This window comes from Macaca thibetana, chromosome 12, assembly GCF_024542745.1.
Source record: "Macaca thibetana thibetana isolate TM-01 chromosome 12, ASM2454274v1, whole genome shotgun sequence".
NCBI classification, from domain to species: Eukaryota; Metazoa; Chordata; class Mammalia; order Primates; family Cercopithecidae; genus Macaca; species Macaca thibetana.
The window spans coordinates 117,310,046-117,333,742 of NC_065589.1; the positions used below are offsets into that span (position 1 = coordinate 117,310,046).

The 23,697-nt window shown below is 34.1% G+C and overlaps 1 protein-coding gene across 9 annotated transcripts in view; it reads left to right on the forward strand.

Annotated features, from left to right (window-relative positions):
• PTPN4 (protein tyrosine phosphatase non-receptor type 4) overlaps window positions 1–23,697 on the forward strand; it is a 232,478-nt gene that overhangs the window by 112,911 nt on the left and 95,870 nt on the right. For 7 of the 9 annotated variants that reach the window (XM_050752693.1, XM_050752699.1, XM_050752698.1 and 4 more), the window contains 6 exons: window positions 13,245–13,287; window positions 13,361–13,460; window positions 17,685–17,729; window positions 17,991–18,043; window positions 18,403–18,523; window positions 21,723–21,810. In XM_050752693.1, coding sequence (XP_050608650.1) covers window positions 13,245–13,287; window positions 13,361–13,460; window positions 17,685–17,729; window positions 17,991–18,043; window positions 18,403–18,523; window positions 21,723–21,810 — 450 coding nt within the window. The remainder of the gene's footprint in view (window positions 1–13,244; window positions 13,288–13,360; window positions 13,461–17,684; window positions 17,730–17,990; window positions 18,044–18,402; window positions 18,524–21,722; window positions 21,811–23,697) is intronic. The other 2 variants (XM_050752700.1, XM_050752701.1) reach the window with 2 other exon arrangements.

A 23,697-nucleotide genomic window follows, 5' to 3' on the forward strand; every position in this document is an offset into this window, starting at 1 on the left:
TCGTTCTCTGAATGAATAGCTAGTGGGAATTATATATGAAACGTTAAATACTACCACTTATTTTCTTGACATCATTTACTGATTTTGTACCACAAACCAGCCATGGAAAAATATGAGGATGGCACAAAGAAAAACAAACCAAGGGCCAGCTAGTCTCAGAGAAAATAAATGCTTTTATACTGAACTAAAATTAAAATAAACTTTCCTCATACTTTGATGCCTTCACTAGACGACCTGAGCTTCTTCAGGGGCCTAGAGTTATACTGTTGTTTCCTGATAAATAAACCCATGTAAAAATGGAAGTGAGTAGAAATATCAATAATGCAACCTTCCCAGGTTGAACCTAAAATAATCAAAAGGATCAGAATGTAGTTTAAGGAGAGTTTATTCAAGTGCAAAGGTTGAGGACCTCAGCCCAGGATATACTTGCAAGTTGCCTTGGAGAGTGCCCTGGAGAACATAAGAAAAGTTCGAGTTTTTAAAGAATAAACAGGATCAATCAGGAGAGCGAGTAAGTGCAAAAGTTGTTCTTCAGGAATTCTCATTGATTTACAGAAATAACATTGGTTAGTGATTGGCTATACATGGTTGAACTGTAGGGTGTATAACATTTTATGGCTACTTGGCTTCAGTCTACAGCCCATATAGCAGGTAGCTTCAAGAGGTAATTATGTCCCCGAAGGGAGAGTGAGATGTGACTGCTGTTACTTTTTAAATGCCGTTTTTGTCCTGATCATTTAAAGGTGCTCACATTCCTCAGATAAAAGGTTTTTTTCCTTTCTTAATTGTGAGCCAAGCAAATACTGAAAGGTGACTGTTATACCTCATTGAAGTATACCTCATGGAGAGAAAAAATAGATAATTCTTAGATCTTGCTGACCCTCGTAAGTCAGACCCTCTAGCTATAGGCTGGCATTAGATTGACTGGGTAAGTGACAAGATGACAAAAGAGGAAGAGACCAGCGACTCACCACTGTAGTCACTACCATAAGTATGAAAACCATCCTTTTCAGGAAGCACTCCAGAAGGATTAATATTGAGATCATGTATACTACAAGAGATAAAAATTCTGTCACATAAATTTGTATACAAAAAGACATGACATATATACAAAAAGATGTAGAGCTAATTACACCAGAATGAATGTAGGGAAAAAGGTATTTGTAGCTAGGTTGATCTTTTTGCTGTCTCCTACTTTTTCTTTCTTTGTCTTTTCTATCTTGAGTATTCCTTCTCAAATAAGATACATTCCAGGTTCCAAGAGTCCAGTTGTTTATGATTCAAAGTAATTCTTCCAGAAAAGTTAGAATCAGAATTTTAAAGGCCCAAAAGAGGCTTTAGAGATTATCTGGCCTCACACTCTAATTTTTCATAAGACATCATCCCAAGCCAAAGCTACTTCCTGGCATTAGTGAAACTAGGACCTGGATCTCCTAACTCCCCATGCTAGTCTTGTCTGCTGCACTGCAGTTTCATTATTTAAATATTTGGAAGAATTTTTGAGATGCAAAAATGTGTCCACAGAAGGACCTTTAGAGCACAAATCTTATAAATAGTGTCCCATTTCTAGTTGTCAAGAGCACAAATCTTATAAGTAGCGTTCCAATTCTAGGTGTCAGTGTGAATTAAGGCTTTGAGGATAATTAACGGACTGAAGGAAAAAGATGCTATGCTTCAAGAGAAAGGAGTTAGGGGAGTATCATTTATAAAACATCTGTGAATTTGTTAATCAACTAAATGTTTTGCTTATAATATTCCATTTTATTCTCACAATACTTTCCTCACTTATGATGAAAGTGTCATTAAAACCATTTTAAAAATGAAAAACTAATGCTTATGAAAGTCAATTAATTTGTTTAATGTCATGCAAACTACTGAAGTAGCTGAGAAAGAACTTGAACTCAGATCTAACTTCAAAGCCTATACTCTCTACCACATGATGTTGCTTCCCAAGTGATGATAATATGGATGCATAGGATTTACATAGTAAATGAACATATTAAGGAGAGGAGGTAACCATATAATAAAATTACTATCAGTAATCAAAAGGAATTTGACAAGATTCTACTAGAATTAATTCTCACCTATCTTTAGCTCAGAGTTTTTAAATCTTAAAACTTATGTATGTTACATATACATATGCACATGTATGTATATATTATGTATATATTTTTGCATATTTTTATATTAGTTTTAGAGAATTAGAACTACTATTGCCTTAGACATTGAAATTAATGTAATTGGGTTTATAATTGATAAAAGGCACTTAGCATGTTTTTTTCTCATAAGTATTAAATAACAAATACAGAATAATAGCTGACTGTCTTTCCCTTTAGAATCTTCCTTGGTAATAAGTTCCAGTGCAACAAAGAAAATTACTTAAAGCTTTGACTTTTCAGAATTTCTCATGCTTTAATTTAAGACCTATGTATCACAATTTTAGCTTTTAGCATAATATCTTGTTGTAGTAGTAATATTCAGTAAATGTATGTTGAATTAATGAGGAAAATAATATTGTGGTTATAATTCAGTATGCATTATTTGTTTAATTTTATGAGCAGTTAAAGGTGGCTTTTTCTTAGTGGTCTTTATCAGCATGCTATTTAACAGAGCCTTGAGATTATATTATTCCTGTTCATTTGCTGTTACTTTCCTTATTTAATTGAATTATACTGCTCTTAAGTAGGATAGAGGGTAGATTATTAATTATTGTTGGCCTGATCTTTGTGCAAGTTCAGTCTTCTGGAATTTTTGTTGGATTATGATATTTTACTGGTCTACTCCTCTTTGCATAGCTCCTAACCCCATGGTTTTCAAACTGCAGCTTGCATGAGAAACAACTGGAAGGCTTCTTAAAATACAGATTTCTGGGACCTATGCCTAGAGATTTCTGAATCAGAAGGTCTGCTGTGGAACTCAATAAATTACTTTCAAATAAGTTCCCTTGTGTCACTAATGCTGCTTGTCCAAGGAACCATATTATGAAAATCACTACTCTAATGCAGTATACTGTTAATTAACACTACTAAATTATGACATCATTTATTTGTTATAATTTTATTTACCTTTTCAGTATTTCTTTTATATAACTCAATTCTTATATTATTTATCACGTTAGGTTTGAATAAATATGAGAAAAGTCACATAGAGGCTGACCATTATTTCAACAAGCCATGTTTGAGTACATGGTTGCTAATGTGCTTAAATTTATTTTATATATTTCACTATTTCTTTCTTATCTTTTCATATGTTTCTACTGTAATATCTTAATTCAAGCTCTTATTTACCTATTGTGTAATCCTCTTTGGTAGCCTGCTAACTGGTATTTTTTGCTTCTTGTCTCTTTTAACTTTGTTGTATTTTGAGAGGGAATGGCAGAGAAACCTGGGGTACACCGAAGTGTTTAAGAAAGAAGCAGGAGCATATGCCGAGATCAAGAGTGAAGAAACAGGAATGCTGAATTTGAAGAACTGGAAAAAAGTTTTAGTATTAAACTTTTATTTAATAAAAGGAGAAGGGGTAAAAGATGAGGTTTGAGCAGTACATGATATCATAAAATGCCTTTTAATCCAAGATAAAATCAAACATGAATTTTTTTATATGACTAAACATAAGACTTGTATTTTACACATATCCCTTTGGTTATAGTGTAGCCAGTAACTAATAGACAGTTGGGAGATTGTTGGAATAAAGAAATTACTAAGAAAGTAGTGGTTGGCTGTGGGGAATGAAGAAAAGAAGGTAAGTTAGGAGATAGTCAACAGGACTGGCTGATTTGATTCAGATAGAATGAGTTCATGAGGAAAAGGGGTAAATCAAGGTTACTACTTCAAATTCTGTTTTTGGCAGCTTGGTAAATAGAAAAAACATGCAAATAGTATTGTTGGTTTTCTTTTTCATTTCAAAGTGTTTATTTCTAGCAGATAGAAATACAGTTAAGTTTGTGTATTGATTTTGTATTCTATACTCTTCCTGAGCTCACTTAATTCTAGTAGCTTTTTGTAAATTCTATAGAATTTTCTACATAGATTATCATGTAGATATATGGTAAATTACATTGATTTTCAATTTTTAAACCAACTTTGTGTTTCTGGGATAAACCCCAAGATGACTGACTGATTGTATATTAACCTTGTATTTTGAGACCTTGCTAATACACATTACTGTTAGTAGTTTCTTTCATTGATTCCTTAGGATTTTCTGTGTAAATAATCATGTCTTTTGCAAACAGGGACAGTTTTACTTCCTCCTTACCAGTCTTTATCCTTTCTGTTTTTCTTATTTTTTGATTTGTTATTGCACTGGCCGAAGCCACCAGGGCAAAGATGAATAGAAGTGATAGGAGCAGACTACCTTTTCTTGTTCCCAATCTTAGAGGAAAATACTGAAAACACTGTTTCCCCATCAAGTACACTGTTGAGTTTTTTCCCTAAATCAGTGTAACTGAGGCATAAATTACAGAGAATAAGATTCAGCAACCATTCATAATGAAAACTCAACAGAACTTGGAAAAGAAAGGAAAGTTTTTACTGTACAAAGGACGTTTAATATTTAAAGATGCATCCAGAAAATGCAAAGTAAAACCACAATGAAGCAGTATTTCCACTAGAAGTAGTATATCCACTAGTAGTATATCCAGTGAAGTAGTATATCCACTAGAATAGTTAAAATTAAAAATTATTTCAATACCAAGTGTTGACAAGGATGTGGAATAACTGATAAAATTGCTTGTGGTAATTTAAAATGATACAACCACTTTTTGAAAAATAGTTGGAAGTTTTCTTGTAAAATTAAACATAGGTTTAATATATACCACTGAGAAATCCCACTTTTAGCTATTTATCCAAGAGAAATGAAAACATGTCACATAAAGCCTTGTATACAAATGTTCATAGTAGTTTTATTCATAATAGCCCAAATGTGAATTAACTTTAATGTCCATCAATAATCAAAGGGATGAAAAATAACTGCTGTGTATCTATAGAGTAGAACACTATATGGTTCCGTTTATATTAACTTACAGAACAAGCTAAACTGATACATAGTGACCAAAAGCAGATCAGTGGTTGCCTAGGGTTTGGTGGACTGATTGCAAAGAAGCAGAGGAAACACTTCAGGATAGAAATTATCTTGATTGTGGATGGTGATGATTACCTGGCTGTATACATCTGTCACAATTTAAACTGCATATTGCAAATGGGTACAGTTAACCTGGCTGGACCCAGAGTCTGTATTCTGTGTCCAATTTGGGAGGAGTATCTCTACTTATTTCTTAAAGGTTCCAACTCCTCCTCTTTCTTGCGACTCTGGAGTCTAACTATACATGCATAGTTCAGCTGTCAGCCAGAGCTAACCCTAACCCTAACCCTAACCCTAACCCTAACCCTAACCCTAACCAGAATGAACAGTGGTTCGTTGGTGTTCATAGCCAGAGTTTGGGGCTAATCCTCTTTCTGAGTTCTCCTTTTCAGAATTTCCTCCCAATTTTCTGTCTTTTTTTTTTTTTTTTTCCACTCCATTCCTAAACTCTGTCCTCTGACACCTCAAGTCAGTAAGGATGTCCTCTGCCTGTGCAGGATTTGAACTTACCCTTAGGCAAAGATTGTTAATATGTATGTCAGCCCTTGCAGTTTTTCTGTTTTTTCGAGAGTAGATTTTCCTCCTCTTTTTGCCTACTTTTGGTTGCTTTCCAATGTCAAATAGTACATACAGAGAATAAAAATGAATGCCATCAACAGACAAGAAATTTTCAAGATTTTTTAAAAGATTGAATGTTGACATTCAGTGTTGATAGGATTGGTGGAAGAGTCAAACCAGAGGAAAACTTACCAACAAGGTGTTGAAGAGGAGAGATTTCTGGGTAATGTAGTATGGGTATCAAAGTGATTAACTGAGAAACTAATTGAGGCCACTTGGCCTCGTCTTTTCCCCTTTTCTAATTGAACAGAGGGCAACAGATATCCCTGTGGAATAAAGCTGTGTGTTAGGGTATGGTTGTTGGGGGAAGACTCATTTTTCTTTAGCAATATGATTATCCACCTCGAAAGCGCAGATGAATCATTTGGAAAACTATTATAGCTAGTAAGATTTAGAGCTCAACAAACAAATATCAGTACCTTTTTATATACCATTTAGGAGACATACTTCAACAAAATAGCAAATCACATTTTTTTAAAAACCCATCTTCATTAAACATCTAGGAATAAACCTTAGCAGGAGTGTCAAGAGCCATATGAAGAAAATATAGAACTTTGCAGGAAGATATAATAGAAATTATGAATAAATGGAGATATACCATGCTCATGATGAGGAATGCTCAGTATTGTAAAGGATCTCAGCACTATTTCAGTTTCATTGGTAGAACCAGTGGTATTGCTGGTTAGAATCTGAATGGGATTTTTGGGGAGAAGATTTGACAATAGGATCCTCAACTTCCTCTGGAAGAGAATCTGGATAAACTTAGCCAGATATATAAAATATAATCAACTTGTCCTAACAGATATAAAAATGTATTATGATGACATAGTACTTAAAATAGTATGTTCTTAGTATGGATATAAGCCAGTGGGGTAGAAGAAACAGCCCAAGTATCAATTTTTGTCTGTATGAAAACATAGTTTATTATAATGATGGTATTCAAGACAGGTATTAGAACAATTGGTTAAAGATGGGAAAATATGTATTTAGATTCCTAATAGATACTATATATAAAAATAAATTCCAATGTAAATTTAAATGTAAAACAATAGTATAAAAATGTTGGGTAAGAGTTGGAAACATTTTAAATAACATTTGTTTATTATGATCATCCTAGGCAATAATAGTTCATGCATTTGTAAAGGAAATGTTGATAGATTTCACTGCATAACATTTAGAATACACACTGAGGACAAAATACCAACTCGAGGGAAATACTTGCAACTTATGTAACATAATATTAAAATCTAGAAGAGCTTCTACAAATAATGAATAAAAGTCAGATAACCCAATAGAAAAATGGGAAGATAGCATGAACAGAAAAAGAGTAACTATTAATGATAAACGTGACAAGATATTCAGCTTCACTAGTTAATCAGAGAGATGCAAATTACAATGATAACACTCTTTGCATACTAGATTAGCAAAAATACAGATTCACACTACCTGTTCTGGCAAAGGCTCAGGGGAAATGTGCATTCTCAAGATACTTGGTGAGAGTATAAAGTGAAAAAGTGTTTTTGGAAGGCAGATGGCAGCATATATCAAAATTAAAAATTTATTGTATGGAAGAATTTCTCTTGCAACACTATTTTTAATAGGAAATAGTAATGGAAAAACCTGAAACCCTCATAAGAGAATAGTTGAATAAAGTATGTGACATCTGCTGGGCATGGTGATGCATGCCTGTAGTCCCAGCTACTGGGGAGGCTGAGGCAGGAGAACCACTTGAGCCCAGGAGTTCTGGACTGTAATGCACTATGCTGATTGGGTGTCTGCACTAAGTTCAGCATATATGTATAATTATTAAATGCTTATATGCAGGTGTACCACAGCATTGTAAGGTATACTTACTGGTAGTGAACAGAGGCTACCTCTTTAGATGGGAGAGTAGAATTGGAAGAGCCATAATAAAGGACTTTTATGTGTTTTTTTGCTGTGTGTGTGTGAGAGAGAGAGAGAAAAAAAAAACTTGAATGTTTTATATTGATACTGTTTTTTTAATAAAAAATTTATTATAGAAAACAAAAGGGTAAACGATCATTCATCTAAACTTGGCTATGCTTCCAAATCCCTTGGGAAACATAAAAAAATTGCTGACACCCTATGCCTAGAGATTCATGGTTAGTTGGTCTATTCACCTAAATATCTGAAGAAAGTCCCTATGCGAGTCTGATACTCATTGACCATCATTCATAGTCACCCATTTGGTTAAGTCACCTGGTTTTTATAATAAAATAATAAAAGACTTGAGAGGTAAAAGGGGAGCTGTAGTGGGAACGTATTCACACGAGGATTTATCGAGCCCCACTAGTTCTCCAGCATTGTTTTTGTTTTAATTTTATTTGTTAAATTTTGTTTTATTTTTATTTAGCCATTGTTTTTGTTATAATTTTATTTTATTTAGCATAGTGAAAGGTAAAGTTGGGATCAAATCCAAGTTTTCCACATCTTTTCTTTCTACTGTTTTACTAAGCCCTATGTTTTTTGCTGGATCTAGTGACTCTCCAGAATTACTTTATTTGGGAGATGTTCTTCCTCCCAAGTTTCTAACTTGATTTCTAGTGAGAAATAGGATTGATTTATAAGAGAAACAAAAGGTTAATATCACAATGTATACAGCTGCCATTAAGATGAGTAATGGCAGGTATTACTGCTAAAGATTTCTAAAAATGGATAGAAAATGGAATATTTTCAGATGAAATATGCAATACTTGATCTTTGCTATCTTGGGCATAAATACATTCTGTGCCTGAAATATCTCACCTTTACTTTAACTCACATCCTTCATTCCCCTCACATCCTTTACCCTACCCCTCTCCCTTCACTTTTTTTAAGACTTAAGAGTAAAGGTCACTTTTCTCTCAAGCCTTTCCTGACTACCACTACTCCCCAGGTATAATTTATCTCTTTCTTTTTTATCTGTAGCAGTGGTGATACTTGATTGAGCTGATATGTTTCTTACCAGTTTTTGAGGATAGGGACCATGTTTTGATCTTATATCACCCCAGTACCTGGCACAGTGCCTTATAGAAAGTAGGCTTCAAATAATGAATGAGTTAAGGGAAAAAAAATACACATCTAAAACTTGATACTGTGGAAAAGAATGTAAGCTAGAATTTAATCTCCAAAGTGATACTGAAACAGATGAAATAAATATATGGCTGTAATTTGTCCAAATTATATTTTCTTTAAGACCAAGGCTGTTTACAATAGCAACCCTGAACAGTTTGGAGTTAAATTACTTGTTTGATTGATTGAAACATGGTCTTGCTCTGTCACCCAGACTGGAGTGCAGTGTGCAATGGTGCGACCATGGCTCACAGCAGCCTCAACCTCTCAGGCTGAACCTCAACCTCCTAGCTTCCCACCTCAGCCTCCCGAGTAACCAGGACTACAGGCATGTACCACCACACGTGGCTAATTATTATTATTATTTTTTTTTTGTAGAGATAGGGTCTTACCAGGTATCTTTCCCCTAATTTGCAGAAAGATACAGATGTACAAATAGAAGAAGCTCACTGAACTCCAAGTACAGTGAAAGTGGTCGAAAGACAGACTTTTGAAAGCAGCAAGAGAAAGAGAAAAGTGACTTGTTACATACAAGTGCACCTCAATAAAATAATCAGTGGATTTCTTAGTAGAAACCTTGCAGATCTCAAATGTAGAAATTTTATTACGACGTTTTGGCAGATACAAAAATTAACTTTGTCATATGAAGCAGTATATGGAGTAAACAAGAGATTCTTCCCAGGGAAAAGAATGGGAAATTGGCTTTGAAAAGATTAGAAACCATGAGCCATCAGGTAACCGATTAGCAATGTCTAATCGCTTTGAAAGGTTTGAAAAGATTAGAAACAGAGCTGCATCCTTAAATAGACACTCCTCCATGAATGGAGTTGATGATGTAGTGCCATCTCTTATTAGCTATCAGTATTAACTAGATAGTTATAGTTTCTAATAAAATATTACATTTAAAATTCATATATATTTCATTGCAGACAGTTCACCTTTTCTCAGATGTAGCACAGTAATCCAGTTAGTACAGCAGTTCTTGGCACAGAAAATGCTGTCTATAACTATAGGTGGTGATACAATCCCAATGCCCATTTATGTAAGAACAAAATTAAGGGTTTATAACATGTGTTTTCAAGATGTATTAAAACAGTTACTGTAAGCAGTTCCACTCCCAGATACATATTGAAGAGATTTGAAAATGTATGCCCACACAAAAATTTATACACAGATGTTCGTAGCAACATTATTCATAATAGCTAAAATATGGGAACAATCCAACTGTCAATCAAGTGATGACTAGATAAACCAAATGTGGTATATCTACACAATGAAATATTCAGCAATGAAAAGGAAGGGCATACCACAGCACACTCATTGGGATGGCTATAATTTTTTAAAGGTAGTATTGATGAGGATGTGAAGAAATGGCAGACTTTATACATTGATATTGGAGATGTAAAAAGCCACTGTGGAAACAAGTTTGGCAGTTTCTCAAAAAGTTAAATATACAGTTATCCTGTGACCCAACAATACTGCTCCTAGGCATATACCCAAGAGAATTGAAAACACATGTTCACACAAAAATGTGTACACAAATGTTCATAGCAGTATTACTCATAATAGTCAAAAAGTAGACACAACCCAGTATCAGCCACACAAAGGAATGAATTATTGTTACATGCTACAATGTAGATGAACCTTGAAAACATTATACTATGTGAAAGCAGACAAACACAAAAGTCAGCCTGTTGTATGATTCCATTCTTATGAAATGTTCAAAACATAAATTCGTAGAGACAGAATGTAGGTTAGTGATTGTTAAGGGCAGGAGGGAAGGGCATATTGAGACTGACTGCTAATAGGTACAAGATTTCCTTTGAGGGTGGTGGAAATATTCTGGAATTAAATAGTGACGATGGTTGCATACCATAGGGAATATAATGACACATACCTGTTAAAATGGTAAATTTTGTGGTGCATGAAATATATCTCACTAAAAATACTGCATAAAAATAATGCTGAGTCTTGTCATATGTCATATTTTATAATTTTATAGTTTGATAAATTTTGCAAAGTTATCCTCCATTGAGATGGTACAATTTATACTTTCAGAAGCTATGTACGAGAGTGCCTGTTCTTCTCACGTGTATGTCATCATACGTTTCAGTCTTTGCCCAATGTTACTGTTGAAAACTAATAACCCAATGTAGATTACTTTTGTATTTCTCTAATTATGATCAAGATTGACTATCTTGTCATATACTTAAGTGCCATTTGTATTTCCTTGATTGTGAACTTCCATTCTTATTCATTGCCTGTTTTTCTATTAGTGTCAGTTTTTTTCTTATTGATATGTAGAACTTCTTTATATATTATGTTTTTTCCTAGTTTGTTTCGCAACTTAATGATGGATTTTTACAACAAATGCTATTTTTACTGTTCAGTAGTGCTTGTTATAGCACTGTTCCATCTTCCTGGTTTAAACCAAGAACCTAAGCCCTATCTCATTGATATCATTGTTGAGAGCTATTAAATTTCTCAGTGCTTGTCTTTGTACTTCTAAGCTATGTCAGCTTAACGCATCTGTGTATATAAATGTGTTTGTATTTCTTTTACCAGAATATTTTGAAGGCGAACTGAATGAGGAAGACAGGTTTTCAATAGATTAATTGATCTGAAACTTTGATTGTAGACAGTCATTAAAATGGATATAATTTATGACTTTTCCTAGAAGATATTAAGAACAAAAATCATTAGATTAATAGATAGATGGATGGGAAGGTGGATAAATGGGTAGATAGATTGAGGAAAGTGTATTAAACAGGGCTGAAAATCCTACCCCTGGCTATTGAGTCATTCAGCAGGTTTAGTCCTTCAGTAAATTATTTATTTACTTATTTACTTTACTTACTTTCTTGCTTATTTTGAGACGGGATTACAGGTGTGTGCCACTGCTTCTGACAGTATTTTTAATTCATATTATGTCAAGCCCTGTGCTAGGTGCTGACTGTACAGTATTGACTGAAACAGCTTTTATCCCTGGTTTCATTATAATCTAATGAGGGAGTCAGAAAAAAAAAAAGGTGAAACAGATTTAATTGAGGCAATGTAATGAAGGAATATAATGTTCCTTACTTGTTTATAGAAAATAAATGGGAGCTGTATGACATACTTTTGGTAGGGTGGTCAGTGAAGGCCTTTCTGAGGTGGCAGGCTTTAAGCTGAGACTTACAGATAGTGAAGAGTACTGTAGGAAATCTAGAGGGCATTCTGTGAAAGGGAAGCTTGAAATTGAGGGCCTTATGATGACATCTTTCAGAAACAGAAAGGAGGCCATTATGGCTGGAATTTAGTAAGTTGAGGTGGAAGAGGTAAGAAGAGACCATACAAGCCATAGTTTTTGGATCTACTACTGAGAAATTATCAAGAAGTGTTAAGCAAATGAGTGACATATTCAAATTTATGTTTTAAGACTACTCTTGCTGCTTTATGGAGCATGAAGAGGGACATGGTGATAAGAACATCAACTGGGAGAGCAATTAAGTGGCGATAGGCAGAGCTTAGACTAGAGAGATAAGGATGATAGACTGATAAATTCTAGATACAGTTTGAAGATAGACTTGGATTTAATGTGTTGGATGTTATGGACAGTGGAGAGGAAATCATTATTAATTACTCCCAGCCATTTATTTATTATTAAAAATCTATGTGTTCTGCCTGGATTTAATTATGGGTGGTAGAAGTTTGGTTTATAAATAATGATACATAAACTTACTTGGAAAATTCTACCATATCTAGTACCTCATTTTGGGTTCTTTGATTTTTTTTTTAACCGAAACATGTTAGCAGTTGAAATTTTTCTGAATTCAGCCCTAATTGTCCAGAAATAGAGCTAAACTGGCCTTCAGAAGTATTGAAACTGCTTAAAATTTCTCACACATAAAAATCATCCTCAAAACTAAACATTATATCTTTAAAAATTGGTGGGTTTTTTTTAAAGGGGAGGTATTTTATTTTTAAAGGAATGAGGTAAATGTTATAAAATTTCTCCTCAGTGGATTTTCAAGTTCTGTAGTAGAATTTTGCCTGAATGGGTATAAAGCCCAAGATTTTGTGTGTGTGGGGTGTGTGTGTGTGTGTGTGTGTGTGTGTGTGTGAAGGGTGAAGAGAATTTTGAAAACTTGCCAGATTATTAAGAAATATAGTTAGATTAATATGAATCACTTCAGGTTGCTGCAATTATTAACCAGCTTTACTTTTGAAATAGAGGTTATTGCACATTGTACAGTGTGATGGAAAAGTCAAATCAAAATCTTAATATTAACACAAATGAATTCACTAATTTCTAGCATAATTTTATTACATTTGATATGAAAAATATTGTCTGTAATGCAATGATATTTTTCCTACCTGGGCCTTTTCTGAAATGCAGCTTTAAGCATTAATCTCCAAATGGAACAGATTTGTAAGAATCAATATAGTAGTTCCCAAAGGAAAAAAGAAATCAATTTTTTTAATTTATTTTTCAGAGGTGGCTGGATCCAAACAAACCAATAAGGAAGCAGCTAAAGAGTGAGCATACATATTTAACATTTTGCAAGTTTACTTTATAAAGATAAAGGATTAATATAGTCTGATTAATTAGAACTACTTTTATTAATTCTAGGAGGATCTCCTTACAATTTGAACTTTAGAGTCAAATTTTTTGTAAGTGACCCCAACAAGTTACAAGAAGAATATACAAGGTGGGTTTATGGAGCATATTTTTTTTGAAAATATTGTCAAAACTCTAATATAAAATTTTGAAATTAATTAGGCAAAAGGAAATTACTATGGTGTAATTCTGAGCTTTCCAGTCAGTACACAGAATAAGTTATGGCTATTCCAAGATAATGTTTTCCTCCTTTTTTGGATGGCTAGGAGAGTGTAAGGGGATTTAGAACCTCAGGGTGGCCCAGTCCAGCCCCAAGCAGCCTCCTGAGCCATATAAATATTAAAAATTTCTACTTGTGAACACTGCTTAAGTGTGGCTATAATTAATTGAGGTCATCAAATGTTGCTGAAATTGTATCCAAAGGATGCTGTGTGGTGAGAAATGTTTGGTTTTTTTCCCCATGTGAAAGCATATTCTAGTATCTTTTTTTATTGGGGAGAACATAGAATTTATAAAATATATAACCATTATTTGCAAGTCAGTAGGTACCTTTTGTCCCTTATGTGTTTTTAATCTTTGATTCCAAAAAAGTATAATGGAGTTTATAAAGGATGTTGCAGAGAGTGCACTAGCATTTTGAGGCCTTTACATGCCCACTTGACTCTCCATTTTAAGTCTCAGCTTATGTTACTATCTAATTTTGTGGTCATTTCAACTTGACAGAGTATATACGTGAATTATCTAGATGAACATTTTGATAATGTTCTTGAATGTAAGGTGAAATATTGAAGGTAGAAATGGAGAAATACCAACAGTGTGGTTACTGTCAGTATTAACCTGAATGACAACCTTGTGTGTTGCCTGAAAGACAGAATTAGTAATTAGTAATGATTTTTTTAAAAAGACAGTTAAAAATTAGCATGTTATACTCTCTGTAAAATTCTCAGATATAAGAATATAGGCCAGTGACTACATTCAGAATTACTATATAAGATAGGTGTCAAATTTAAAAATCCATACTTAAAATTACCTATAGATAGGATGTTAAATTTTAATGTATTGGTTATCATTTAGGATACTGTCTTGGAGTGGAGAAACAAAAGGATAAATTAAAGATACTTAATTAGCTGCAGCTGCCAGTTCTAAGGTGTTTGCAGAGTTTTCAATAGTAAACCAAGTGAGAAAAATTAGATTGAAATTCTAAAGATTTCTTTTCAGTGTGTTTTGGGGTGAGTGTGCAGGTGTTCCTTTTTTTAACAATGGGAGTATTCAGTAATGTTGTCTCTGGATTATGTAATCCTAATGCTTGCAGCTAATAGTAGAATCCAAGCTAATTCCTCTTGAAAAACAAAGTTGTGTTATATGTATACATCCTGGCTTAATATTATAACCCTTAAAATATTATGAGTTATAACCATGTTCATAATGTACTTCACTTGAAAAACTGTCTTTGAATTTCTGAGTGGAAGTAGAATGTGTTGATTCTTGTATAGCCTGCATTGAAAACATAATAAGGAAATAAATGTGTCTCTCTAATAAGTTGAAATAACTTCCTGAAGCAGAAAAAAGTAAAATCAAGTTTGATGGTAGTCAAGGAATTAACTTGTTCTCAGACCCTTTTGTAATGGAATGTTATGGAATCTTATAACTGGTATTATTTGGTAAAATGGGGTAAATGTCTAGTTTTTTTTAAATTTTACTACCATAGTGTGTATCAGTGATTTTTCTACTCTGATTAGAAATTAGAATCATGTGGGGGAGCTTTAAACCATAATGATGTCTTGGTCACATCCCTAGATAATTCTGATTGAACAGGTCTTAGATGGGACCTGGGCGTAGGTATGTACAAGTTCCCCCAAATGATTCTAATATGTAGCCAAGGCTACATATTAGCCAAAGCTTTAATGCTTGAGTAGTCTTAATGTGATAGTTATGATTAGTAACAGTGTACCTTCTGCCACAGCTGCTAAGTTTTCAGAACTAGTTTAGACCCCAGGAAACAGGAAATCTGCTATACCTCCTTACCTTGAGATTTCAAGAATGTAAATATACATTCCCAATATGCAGATGAATCTGCTTAGTAATTCTTTTTCAGTTTTTAGCTGTATGAAAGTTGATTCTGTTTGGTAGTGAGCCAAGAGAAGAAAATAAACTCTATGTAGTACTAAATTAATTTTTAAAATATCCTTTTAATTAGTGAATTAGTTTAGTTTAATTAGTAAAAAATATTCCTTTAATTTTGAAATAGTGGGCGGGGAGGGGGGCGGGGAAAGAATGGAGTCAAACAGGTTCCACAAGGTTAAACACTATTTAGTTTTAGCAGGTGCTAGCATCATTAGAATTGAATTTTTCCAATTCCTAAGATACATATGCTAGGCAAATTGATACTACTTTCTTTTTACAAATGTAGAAACTAAGGCTCAGCCACATTTTAACTAATTTGCCCAAGATCACAAGCTAGTTTTGCCTAGGACTTGAATTCTGGTTTCTGCTTTTAACAGTTAAGTTCTTGCCTCTTGGTTAAATGAGTATATAAGTAAAATTTGGCAAGTATAGGCATTATTTATGTCAGATTTACAATATTATGGCAAGGATATACATGACCTTTAAATCCTGACTATAAGATTGTTTCTCACCAGGAAACTTTAACTTTGAATTATTTTTATTTTTATTTTTGGGACTGAGTCTCGCTCTGGCGCCATCTTGGCTCACTGCAAGCTCCGCCTCCCGGGTTCACGCCATTCTCCTACCTCAGCTTCCCGAGTGGCTAGGACTACAGGTCCCCTTACCACGCCCAGCGAATTTTTTTTTTTTTGAAACGGAGGCTCGCTCTGTTGCCCAGGCTGGAGTGCAGTGGCGTGATCTCAGCTCACTGCAAGCTCTGCCTCCCGGGCTCACGCCATTCTCCTGCCTCAGCCTCCCGAGTAGCTGGGACTACAGGCGCCCGCCACCACGCCTGGCTACTTTTTTTGTATTTTTAGTAGAGACGGGGTTTCACTGTGTTAGCCAGGATGGTCTCGATCTCCTGACCTCGTGATCCACCCGCCTCGGCCTCCTAAAGTGCTGGGATTACAGGCGTGAGCCACCGCACCCGGCCCTTTTTTTTTGTTTTGTTTTGTTTTGTTTTTGTTTTTTTTCTAGTAGAGACGGGGTTTCACCGTGTTAGCTGAGATGGTCTGGATCTCCTGACCTTGTGATCCGCCCACCTTGGCCTCTGAAATAACTTTGAATTATTAAACCAAAACAGGCCTGATAGAAATATACTGTCTTGGATTGAGTAAATAGATTATATTTATAATATTATGCACTAAGCCTCACAAGAAATTATATATGAAGCCAGGATATTTGTATTCTTTTTTTTTTTTTTTTTTTTAATAATGAGTATTTGATTCTCTGAAAACCTCTTTGGTAATTTGAATATTGTCATGGAGCTCTTCAATGACTTTAATCAGCCAAACTAGAATTTCTAATGACTTTTGACTCTTTGAATATGTATTTTTTTTTTAGTGAAATAAAAATCTTAAAATTTCCTGGTTAAACATTTAAAACCACAAAGTTTGGTCCTCTGCCACCCCTATACAACACAGATGACTTTGCCCAAGTATTGATAAATCTTTGAGTGAATGGGTTACCCACTAACAGAGACCAAAGGACAATGCTATCTTTTAAGCAATGACAGTAGGCTTGTTAAAGAAAACTTATGTTTTTGTTCGTTTCACAGGAAATTGAATACTTGACAGTTCTAACGATAATAGACAAAAGAGCTCCTTTTTCCCCCCCTAAACAAAGAGAAACTTCTTAACTCAAATGGAAGTGTATAGGTGCTTTTCTGTAACAGGCAGCTTCCTGCCATCTGATGATAAAATGATCAAAACACTGGCCTGTACTCATAGCTGACTTTCTGTCCCAGACCAGCAAAAATCTTGGCTGGTCTCTAGTGCATTGCTACTGTCAACTCTTTCATGTTTGTGATACTCAGGTTTTCTATGCTTCCCACTTCTGCTTTCTGCATATACCAACCCTCAGAATATTTCTCCCCCTGTCATGTAACTGTTTAAAATCTTGAGGGCTTCTATAATGGAAGCTAGTGGAAACAAGACATTTGAAGTACAAATTTCATACATCAAAGAATTTTAAAGATTTAGATTCATGAGCTTATGAAATCTTATTTTTAAACTACGTGTTTTAATATGTAAATTATAAAAGCAAATATTTAAATATTTTTATTTGTTAATGTAAGTATATAGTTTCTTAGAATTGAAATTGTTGCAATTCTAGTAAATGCTATCCTTTTTTTTTTTTTTTTTTTTTTAAGGTACCAGTATTTTTTGCAAATTAAACAAGACATTCTTACTGGAAGGTGGGCTCTTTAAATTTCTTACAAATTTTTTTGTAATGGACTTTAAAAAATACTTTTAAAATCTGTATTAAGTAATTCATGGTCATTGCAAATAAATTATTTAAGAAGGTTACATGTAGTGTGAATTCTTTTCATCAGATAAGTTTATTTCTTAATAGTTAAATCACATGAAACTTCAAGTGTGATTGTTTAACAAATTATAGTACTTTTGAAATTACTATGTTTAACCTTCGGTTATGTATTTTTGTTTTGTTTTATTAGATTACCCTGTCCTTCTAATACTGCTGCCCTTTTAGCTTCATTTGCTGTTCAGTGTAAGTATCAGCCCATTTTTAGGTCAAATAGCATATAACTTTGTGGTTTGTGTTGCTAGTACATTGGCTTTAATGTGGGAGTTCTGTAGATGTGTTACTATATAGAAAATAGTGACTGCAGTGGAAATGTAATTAAATCTTCAGTTAGTTAGCAATTACTATGATTTTTGGAAAAAAAAATTTCCTCTGAAATTGAGACCTAGAAGAATGTTAAATGGATTGCTGTAGCTTGCTGAAGTGGTTATATTAGAAACATAAGTACTTTACATCCAGAAATAGAATTAATGACATCACTGATTTGACTATAATAATTTAAAAATTTGTTTATTAAAATGTGAATATTTTCCTTTCATTATTAGCTGAACTTGGAGACTACGATCAGTCAGAGAACTTGTCAGGCTACCTCTCAGATTATTCTTTCATTCCTAATCAACCTCAAGATTTTGAAAAAGAAATTGCAAAATTACATCAGCAACACATGTAAGAGTTTTTTAGTTTTTTATTTGATAAACTTCTTAATGGCATTCTTTCTAGAGAAATGTTTGAAATTACTTCTAATTTGATGGCTGTATTTAATATAGAATAATTACTCTTACCTAAAATAATATTATTTTAAAGAAATATAGGTAATCTATGCTAAAAAATGATTTCATAGACTATATGAGGCTCATTTTCATTTCTATTAAGAGCCATTAAGCTATCTGTAAACAGACATTTATTTGCTATTGTGTAATAGTCTAAGTAATTTTAGAATATAAATAGTATAGTCACATTGTAGAGATCCGTCTGCTTAGTAATTCTTTCTCAGTTTTTAGGTATAAAGGACTTGATTCTCCTTGGTAGTGAGCCAAGAGGAGAAAAGGAACTCTATATAATACTAAATTAATTTTTTAAAAATATTTCTTTAAAAACAGTACAGGTTGAACATCCTTAACCCAAGTTTGAAATTCAGAGAGCTCTAAAATTTGAAACTTTTTGAGCACTGACATTACACCACAAGTGGAAAATTCTGCACCTGATCTCATATAATGGGTTTCAGTAAAAATGTGGTCAAAACTTTGTTTCATACACAGAATTATTTTAAATATGATACAATATTACCTTCAGGCTATGTGTATAAAGTATATATGAAACATAAATTTCATGTTTAGACTTGGTTTCTATCCCAAGATATTGCATTATGTGTATGTAAATATTTCAAAACTTGAAAAAATCTGAAATCTGAAACACTTATGATCCCAAGCATTTCAGATAAGGGATACTTAACCTTATCAATATTCATTCATTAACAATATTCATTCAACTTTGATTCTTTTGTGTGAGTATAATTTTCTATATTATTTTTTCAAAAGAGATTTGTTGCCTTGAATAGAAAGTAATATTGTTTATTAGTTCAGAATTCAGTTGTGCTTCAATATACGATTCTGAATACTCAGGGAGAAACTAAGGCAGTGTTGCATATTGGTAAGAGTCTGAACTAGAGAGCCAGACTGCCTGGTTTGAAATTCTGTAAGATTGGTTACTATCTTATAACCTTGGCCAAACTGCTTTATGCCTCTTCTCTGTTTCCTTATGTAAACTAGGGATAATAAAAGTATCTATCTATCTCTGGAGTTATTGTAGGTCTTAAATGAGTTGATATACATGAGGTTCTCATAACCATACAGAGCACATTGTACACACTGAAGAAATGTTAGCTGTTATTATTATTCAGAAAACTTTCTTTTGCTAATAACTCATGTATCTAAGACAGCATAACAAACCATGGCCCATTGCCTTTTTTTTTTTTTTTTTTTTTTTTTTTTTTGAGATAGAGTCTCACTCTGTCGCCCAGGCTGGAGTGCAGTGGCACGATCTCAGCTCACTGCAATCTCCGCCTCCCGGGTTAATGCCATTCTCCTGCCTCAGCCTCCCAAGTAGCTGGGACTACAGGCGCCCGCTCCCACGCCCAGCTAATTGTTTGTATTTTTAGTAGAGACGGGGTTTCACCATATTAGCCAGGATGGTCTCGATCTCCTGACCTCATGATCCGCCTGCCTCGGCCTCTCAAAGTGCTGGGATTACAGGCATGAGCCACCGCACCTGGCCCCCATTGCCTATTTTTATATGGTCCACTGGCTAAGATTGTTATATAGATTTTAAATGGTTGCAGAAAGTCAAAAGAATAGCATTTTGTGGCATGTGAAATTTCATAAAATTCAGTGTTCATGAATAAACACTTACTGGAACACAGATACCCTCATTCATTTATATGTTGTCTGGCTGTTTTCGCACAATGGCCAAGCTAAATAGTTGCCACAGAGACCGTATGTCCTAAAAGCCTACAATATCTACTATCTAGCCCTTTGCAATAAAAGGTTTGCTGATTCCTGATCTAAAATAGACTAAGAGTAAGAGTTTGAAAAACTGGTAACTTCCTGGCGTAAGCGTAGACTGCCTAATGTGGTGAGGGGGCTATTTTTAGTCTAAGTAAATTCCATTCATAGTGAAAGTTATACATATAGCATATCAGAATCAAGAGTTTGAAGATAAGCCAGATTTTTTAAATTTACCAATAATAAAAAGACTCTTAAGGAGAAGCTTATTGATTATATATTTCTGTTGATTATATATTTCTGTTTGATTTAAGTACATGATTCATCAGATCTTTAAATGAAGAAAAATAGAATTATCCACTTTAACTGGAGGGAGTATATATTTAATTTTATAGAAATTTGAAGTGTGCTGCTTGTTTTGTGCATTAGCAGGCTGTTGGCTCCCTTTCCTAGTAACATTAGTGAATAGAAAGTTTGTATCTTTGTTTTTGTAATTTGCTGCTTTTGCTCTGCTGTAGTCTGATAATAACAGATAACTAAGGTTGTTAAAACTATATGTGAAATAGGAGTAAATCTATTTTTAAAGGCCTTACATGTAGAGCAGTGGTTCTTCAACTTGTGTTTATAAGAATCACTTGGGATTGTTTTTAAATATAAACAGTTTTGACCTCATCCTTTCAAAATCAGACTCTACAGAATAGTCTTCTTAAACCATCTGTGATGAAAGATGATTTCTTCCCTCCAGCTGTCATTATTGTATTATTTATGTTTTGTAAAATATAATAAAAATTAATTACTAGAAAAGTAAAGTGGAGAAAGCAAAGATGTAAAAAATACAAGTCCTCGTTTGTTTGTGTTTTTGTTTTGTTTTTTACTGTTAGATTTAACAGATATTACCCTGCCAGATTGCTATACAAGCCTCCAACACTCAGGTTCCATACTGTGAATCAACCTCTGATTGTGCACCACACTCTGAGAAGCACTGCCCTGGAGGTTGGCTTAGAATCTGCAAGTTTCAGAGATACCCTGTGTGATTTAAATGCAGATATTGTGTATGAACCAAATTTTGAGAAATACTGCTTTTAAGTTATATCTAAAAGTGAGGGGCTTTGTTACAGTCACCCATATGAATAGCAAGGAGCTTTAAAAACTTGGTGTATTCTTGTATTTCTAGAAAATAAGAAAGTATTCTGGAAAATAATAATTTGGGTTACTGAAAATGTGCCCTCCAGGTAAGTTAGAGGAGTAGTCCTGCATGGCGTTTTGTAGATTTAAGACTGCTCAGTTTTTTCAGATAAATAGCCTTTTTCTAATTTAGCTGTATTTGATTGATTGATCCAATTTTTAACTTGATGTCTTTATAGAGGCTTATCTCCTGCAGAAGCAGAATTTAATTACCTAAACACAGCACGTACCTTAGAACTCTATGGCGTTGAATTCCACTATGCAAGGGTAAGTGAAGAAAACTTACTTCAATGTTGTTGAGTTAGGCTCCATTACTCAGTATAACATTTTTTAAGATTAGATAACAAGTGGAATAAGTTATGATTGCTGCTGACATAGCTGCACTGAAAATTTCCTCTGAATTTAAGTATTTTCACAATAACTTAAGATTCAATTCCTGAATGCAAAGGATGGTTAATATGGATTCTTCATGTTATTATTCTTCAAGGTAGTGTTTTATATGTAAAGATAATTTTTACAGACCATAAGATATAGTACCTTTAGAATATTTATTTTAAAATATAATTCTTTTTTTTTTTTTTTTTTTTGACGCGGAGTCTTGCTCTGTGCCCCAGGCTGGAGTGCAGTGGCGCGATCTCAGCTCACTGCAAGCTCCGCTCCCCCGGGTTCACGCCATTCTCCTGCCTCAGCCTCCCGAGTAGCTGGGACTACAGGCGCCCGCCACCTCGCCCGGCTAATTTTCTTGTATTTTTAGTAGAGACGGGGTTTCACCGGGTTAGCCAGGATGGTCTCGATCTCCTGACCTCATGATCCGCCCGTCTCGGCCTCCCAAAGTGCTGGGATTACAGGCTTGAGCCACCGCGCCCGGCCTAAAATATAATTCTTAAGCTATAGGAAAAGTGGCTTTTGTATACTTTTATAATAATGATCATTAAAAATATTCTCACATCACTGAGGCCTGCTGCCTTTGAAAAACTGGTAACCTCCTGGCATAAGCATATTTGTGAGTGTTTATCCTGTATTTGTGTGTTTCCTCATGTTTTTCTTGAGTTCTTTATCAAAAGTACTTGGAGTACAGCTATTCTATACTCAGTGAAAAGTGGAATTATAATCATCAGTTGAGTTGTGGATAGTGTTTATCTTCTCTTGGGAATGAATAGTTGAGCTTAAAAAGAATATCAGCCTGAAAGGGAATTCAGAGCCAATATTTTTCTTAGATAATTATTTTCAATCATTTTAATACGCAGACACTCACAGGTACACAGATAGTTGTTTAAGTACTCAAAGTTCTACTTCATGTAATGGTTTTATCCTTTAGGACCTTTCCTGACCATATTCTGGGAGAGGAACATCATTTCTTATGTTTCACAAAGCTTATGTCAAGCTTTCCTTTAAAAGACCAGATGAGTTGCTTTACTCAAATGATTTTATCTTGTAATTCTGAGTTTTACTTGGAAATCTTTTTGTCTGACTCCATTTAAAATGTGTCTCTTAGAAACTTTCAGCTTTTTTTTTTTTCCTTCAACTTTTATTTTAAGTTCAACTTTCTGCTTTCTTTAAAATATGCCCCTTTACTTTCCTTCCTTATTTAGAGCCTATATCTTTTGAACATGATTCTTAAAAATGTAATGTACTGGTCAGTGTTTGTGTCACTAGTTTTTTTTTTTAAATAATAAAGTTTAAAACAGATGGAACTTTAAATATGTGAATTAAACTATGGTTAAAAATAAAAAGGGGCTGGGCATAATGTATCGCGCCTATAATCCCAACACCTTGGGACAGCAAGGCAGGAGGATTGCGTGAGCCCAGGTGTTCAAGACCAGCCTGGGAAACATAATGAGATCTCAGCTCTACACATTTAAAAAATAAGCTGGTCATGGTGGTGCATGCCTGTAGTTGCAGCTACTCAGGAGTTGAGGCAGGAGGATCAGCTGAGCCCAGGAGTCTAAGCCTTCTGTAAGCTATGATCATGCCACTTCACTCCAGCCTGGGTGACAGCAAGATCCTGTCCTTTCTTGTAGTAATATTATAGTTTTGGGTGTTAAATGTATGTCTTTAATTGTCTTGAGTTGATTTTTGCATGTGGTAAGAGCTAGCTGTCCAGTTTCCTTATTCTGTATGTGGCTATCCGATTTTCTCAGAACCATTTATTGA